This window comes from Numenius arquata, chromosome 8, assembly GCF_964106895.1.
Source record: "Numenius arquata chromosome 8, bNumArq3.hap1.1, whole genome shotgun sequence".
Lineage (NCBI taxonomy): Eukaryota > Metazoa > Chordata > Aves > Charadriiformes > Scolopacidae > Numenius > Numenius arquata.
The window spans coordinates 32,804,859-32,810,268 of record NC_133583.1 but is presented as its reverse complement, the minus strand read 5'-3'; the positions used below and the strand labels follow the sequence as shown (position 1 = coordinate 32,810,268).

The following is a 5,410-nucleotide window of genomic DNA, read 5'->3' as shown; positions in this document are numbered from 1 at the left end:
TGCATTGCCCTGGGGAGCACAAACCCTTCCCCCAGGCTTTGCATCTGCCCCCGGGATGCTGCATAACAGCCTGATGCTGCTGGGGGCTGGCATCCCCCGGTCAAACCGCCTGGTGAACAGCGTGCTGCTGCGATGCCTCCACGCCAGCGCTGGGAGGACTGGAAGCCCTCGGGAAGCAGGACAGAGCTGACGAATTGTTGTGCGTTGTGGCATCTGTCCTGTCCCTCTCGCTCTCCCCATCTGCGTACCCACCCGCCAGCGGTTACTCAGCAGGCTCTGCGCGTCGGTGGAAATGAGCCTGTTTTTTCCTGTTATCGAGGAAGCAGTTACGACTGTGATGCTCAAGGACAAGCCTGGGCCTCCCACTCTCCCCCCCCCTCCCCCCCCGCCTTAACAGCACAAAAGAAACGTACCTAAGCCGTTATCTTCGCCGGGTGTTGCCAGAGCAGCTTTTGGTTGGCTGGAACGATGCTGGGTCTCCCTCCCATCTCTCCCGCCTCCCACCCGATATAAAGCAGGGCTCCTTGCCGCTTTTCCAGCTGACAGCACCCGGCCCTGGGCACAGGTGGTGCCGCAGCTGCCTGTTGCACGTCCCTGCCACCGCCGTCAGGACCGGATGAGTTGCTGGGTGCCTGGGTGCCCGGCTCTCAGCATGTGCCAGGGCTTAGCCGCGCTCCCCATCACTTGCCTGGAAAGGTAAGGGGCTTCACCACGCCGCACTGCTGGGATGCAGAGGGTTAGCTGGAAAAGACACACCTGACTTCGGAGTGGCTGGGCCAGCCTCTGCTGCTGCGGCCGTGATGTTTTGCTAGAAACTGGGGTGCGGGATGCAGGGAAACACGCAGCGAAGGATGGCCCGAGTGACTTATTTTGGCTGCATCCGTTCTGCTCCCCAGGAGGGGAGCACAGGGGTAAAACACGCAGAGGGAGAGGAGGCTGGACCGGGCTGCCCTGCGTGTGTCCGGGTGTACAAACACACGAGGGTTGTTTCTCTGGCTCCGTCTTTGCAGAACTTGCTTTGGGTTGACAGCAGCAGGACTATTTTTGTTAACACGGTCGAAATGCTAAGTGACACGCTGCTCCTCCTGCCAAACATGGCTACAGAGCCCCACGCTGCCAGCTTGACATTTAAACACTTATTTTTGTATGAGCGCATTGGGATGCCTGAATGAGCTGCAGCACACAAATAGCAGCGGGACCGTGGGCTGCCTCGGGGGGACCCCAGGGAGCGGAGCTGATTTAGCAGCAGCTCCTGCTGTATTGCTGCAGAGACCTCCCGGCAGGGAGGTGCCTCTGTGCCACCACCGCAGAGCCGTGGTGACTACCAACCACCTCCCAGGCTCTCGGAGACAGGGCTGTGGCACAGGAGCATCGTGCTGCCACTGGGCTCGCTGGGTCTTAAAGGCATGGGGTAGGTGGATGGTGCCACCAGGGAGCGGAGCCATCTCCACAGTGTGGTGGCTGGCTCCTGGTGATTCCAGGGCACCCCCGAAAAGCAGGGGAGCATCAGCCCTGCTGCAGCAGCCTCGCAGCAGGGAGATGCTCCCGCTTTGCTGAGCAGAAAGAAATTGCTGTGCTTTTCCAGTGCTTTGAGAGCAGCACAGAACTGCCAGGAGAGAGGGACAGGAAAAGGAGCCAGGTTAGCTCCAGGGAGCTGGGGGGGCTGCGGGGGCTCCAGCTGGGCACTCAGCAGCTGCTCTGCTACCTGCCCCAGAGGAAAAAGCTCACCATGCTTTGTAAATGTGTGTGTGGCGCTACCTGGGAAGCAAGCGGGAGGAAATGCTCCCCTGGGCTTAATGCACTGCTGAGTGTGGTTGCCAGGGAGCAGAAAAAGCAGCTGGCAGAGCATTTATTTCATACATCAGAAGGCAAAGAATTAGCTGAAGCTGAGGAGCAAGGGCTGCCCCTCTGAGCTGTGTTAGGTCCGTGGGGCGCAGCCCCTGCGAGGCGGCAGGGTGGCAGCAGCAATCCCACGGTCCAGCAATCCCACCTCTCCCCTTCCTCCCTTCCAGAGCCAAGGATCTGAAGACCCGCTTAGGGATCCTGCTGCATAAACCAGAGCTGGGACACAGGATCGGGACCTCCAGCAAGCTGCAGCTGGGCTCCAGGCAGAGGTAAGCCAAGCAGCGCCGTGGCCCTGGTTCAGCTCGGGACATGTCCCCATGGACCGGGCTGTCCTGGGGGATGCTCCTGCCCATCTGTGCAGCAGAGAGGACAGAATGCAGCTTGCCCTCCCCACAGTCCCACCCCAGCAGGCAGGGAAGGCGGATCGCTTCCCAGCTCCGCCAGTTATAAAATCAGGCTGGGGAACTGATGCTCTGGCATTAGGCACAAGAAAGCAAGTCCTTAGCAATAGGCCAGAAACTCAGAGGGTCCCGCACTCCAGAGGGTGCCTGGGACGCCCAGGGAATGCAGGGCAGTATTAAAAACAGAATACTAAATATTGCTGCTGAAGGCAAGGCATCTTCTTGCAGAAGAGGCTCTGCTGGGCTTGTAGCAGCAGAAAAGGACTCCTCTGAGTATCCTCCCTGCACTATGGAGTTGAGGTCTGGTGAGCTGTCGGGGAAAGTAAAAGAAAGGGAGAAAGGAAAGAGAGCCCACAGGTAATGGATACTGGGGTCTCGCTTTGGTTTTCTAGCAAATGCTGCTGCCTCCCTTCTTGTGCTCTCTCCCATTAATGGGGCCGCTTGACTGAAGTGCTCCAATCCTTTGCCAAGTGGCAGATGTGTTCTCGGCGGGACAGCGAGCCTTACATCCTTTTGTCTTTTCCAGAGACTCCTCACGAGAGGTACTTGAATGGAGGGAGTCCTTCGACCAGCTCCTGAAGAGTAAAAGTGAGTAGGATCTTGTTTTCTTCTCTTGGCGAGAGTGCATAGGACAAACGTGCTCCCTGTGAGCAAGGGGGTGACTGTATGACTGCAGCCAGTGTACAAGGATATCTTGTCTCCTCTTCAAATGAGGTGGTTTAGGAATTAGAAAGAGGCCCCTTTCCAGCCCTGACAGAGCCAATGCATGGCGCTCATTGCCTGGCTTGTGAAGCTGTACCCTTTTCTTCTGGTTGAGTGCTTTTTGGGGGGCACAAGCGCTGTCTCACAGTGCCTCGCTGCTGCCTTGGGACAGAAGCATCACTGTGGGCATCCCGTGTGCCGCAGTTTGTCAGCGAGAATGTCACGCCATGCCCTGATGGTCCCTTTTTCCGCACTCAGGAGAAGGCAGTGTCTGCTCTCTGTTCTTTGCACAGCAACGCAGCCACCTCCCCACAGATTTTGTTGCTCAAAAAATTGTGTTGCTGCCCTCTGTCTGTCTCTCCTGTGCCTCCGGGGATGGCTTTTCCACGGGGAGAAGGAATTCAACTGCTTTACTGAATTACGTGTAGCCATTTTCCCTTCCAATATTTGCTATCTGTATGGTGATGCCCAGGGTTCCTGTACGGTGCTGTCTCCCTCTCCCCCATGCAGACAGCACCTCCAGACCCAGAGAAGGGATCTCTTTTTGAGTTCCACGTGTAATCCCTTCCTTACACTGGGCTTTACAGCAGGTACACAATGGTAGAAGTGCCAAAGTTTAATGCAGAAGTAGCTGTCTACCTTAAAAGCTATTCCAGACCAAGAGAAAGTCCTTCCATAGTGCTAGTTTGGGGTGAGGCATATTTTTTTTTTCCAGCCTTCCTCACATGCTGTGATGGCTAACAAGCATCTCATGACTTTGTAAGTTAATACATCCCCCCAGCCTGGCTCTGAAATCCTTGCTGCAATTACTCTCCCATACTCCTCAGCCTCTCATTCCCCCTACATCTCAGCTGAGAAATAAAAATAAAGCCATTGCTGCTCGGTTCCTGCAGGCACACTGATACCTCAGTGGATTTCTCCTTAGGTAGAATTAGCTCTTTTCCGAAGCTGTAAAGAAAATACTCTGGAGCCTCATTACAGAAAGGTCAGATAAATAAAACCAGAGGATTACTTGTCTGTGGGAAAGGATTTTATTGGAGTCTAGAGGCCAATTAGCAGCGTCTCAGAGGGTGGAATTTGCCCGGAGGGAAAGGAAATCTGCAGATGTCATGGTCTGAGCTCCCAGGGCGATGCTTGGGCAGCGCCATGCCTGGCAGCCATCCTCCTCTTCCTCTCCCACCTTCTGCCGTGTTAACTGCTTTTCTCCCCCCTCCCCAGGTGGGGTGACGGCCTTCCACACCTTCCTGAAGACAGAGTTCAGTGAGGAGAACCTTGACTTCTGGCTGGCGTGTGAGGACTTTAAAAAGACACGGTCAAAAACCAAGCTGGCCTCCAAGGCCAACAGGATCTTTGAGGAGTTTGTCCAAAGTGAGGCACCCAGGGAGGTGAGAACATTTTCTGCCCCAGTCCTGTGGCATTGAATAGGGTGGGAAAGGAATAAAATATCCTGGTGGATTTTATTAAAGTGGGAAAATGTGCTCCTGTTCATGAGAGCTTTCACTTCTAACCTTGCATGGTCTACCAACATGAAGAGATACAAAGAGTTTTGAGCATTTTCACCCTCATCTGAAGATGAAGAAAACAGTTTTTCTCCCCCCATGGGAAGGGATTTAATGCTGAAGTAATGTTTGTGGATGCTGCTTCCTTGCAGGTGAATATCGACCATGAAACCAGGGAGATCACCCGGAAGAACCTCTCAGGTGCCACCTCCGCTTGCTTCAATGAAGCCCAGGCCAAGACCCGCACCTTGATGGAGAAGGACTCCTACCCCCGGTTCCTGAAGTCTGCCTCCTACCAGGACATGACCAAGCAGGCCACCAGCCGTGGCATCAGCAAGCGGTCGCATACCTGACCCGAGCCCGAATCCACCGCTGGGGGACAAGCCGGGGGACCAGGCAGAGGCTGAGAGACGGTTTGTGAGGGCTGAGATCTGCACAGCGGGGTTTCGGCTGAAGTCCCAGCATATTAGGAGGATCCTCAGGACCTCAAGTGCTTCCGCTTCTCACCAAGCTGCTGGGAAGAGACGTCCTCCCTCCCCGGAGGAGCGGAGCGGGTGGGAATGGCTCACATGCCAGCATGTGCCCGATGCCTCCCCTTGCAGCATGGCCAGAGACCTGCACCGTCACAGGGACAGAAAGAAATTGGATTTGAGTTGCAAGCCTGGGAAAAAGAGACCGGATTCCCCTGAGCATCCGTAACCAGAGAGCTCTCGCCTGATCTCAGGACCCTGCCTCTGACCTGCAGCATCAGTGTGGAGCCGGCACAGGAGCCTGCAATTCCCGCAGTGCCTGGGGCAACCACCCCAGACCTGCCTGCAGGGCTTTTCCTATGAGGGAACAGCCAGAAGAAAAGTCCAGACTACATGGCGTTGCCAGCCAGAGGGACCCTGCGCCTTCCTTCTCCTGATCCTGAGATCCTTATTCTGCCGTTTCCTACGCATGCTCTGCATCAAAGCTTTACAC

General features: G+C 55.6%; 1 protein-coding gene across 2 annotated transcripts; it reads left to right on the top strand.

Moving 5' to 3' along the window:
* The first annotated feature begins 616 nt into the window (after positions 1-616).
* On the top strand, positions 617-4,800 carry RGS16 (regulator of G protein signaling 16). 2 transcript variants are annotated; one of them, XM_074151746.1, is made up of 6 exons: positions 617-696; positions 2,013-2,114; positions 2,475-2,603; positions 2,773-2,834; positions 4,167-4,333; positions 4,600-4,800. In XM_074151746.1, the coding sequence occupies exons 1-6, from the start codon at positions 617-619 to the stop codon at positions 4,798-4,800; spliced, it is 741 nt and encodes a 246-aa protein (XP_074007847.1). The 2 variants fall into 2 exon arrangements, with proteins under 2 accessions (XP_074007847.1, XP_074007848.1); XM_074151747.1 differs by lacking the exon at positions 2,475-2,603.
* Positions 4,801-5,410: the final 610 nt, after the last annotated feature.

Coding starts and splice junctions, on each gene's coding strand:
- RGS16 (XM_074151746.1), top strand. CDS start 617: ATGAGTTGCTGGGTGCCTGGGTGCCCGGCTCTCAGCATGTGCCAGGGC. Junction 2,115..2,474: donor CAGCTGGGCTCCAGGCAGAG/GTAAGCCAAGCA, acceptor ATCTTCTTGCAG/AAGAGGCTCTGCTGGGCTTG. Junction 4,334..4,599: donor AAAGTGAGGCACCCAGGGAG/GTGAGAACATTT, acceptor GCTTCCTTGCAG/GTGAATATCGACCATGAAAC.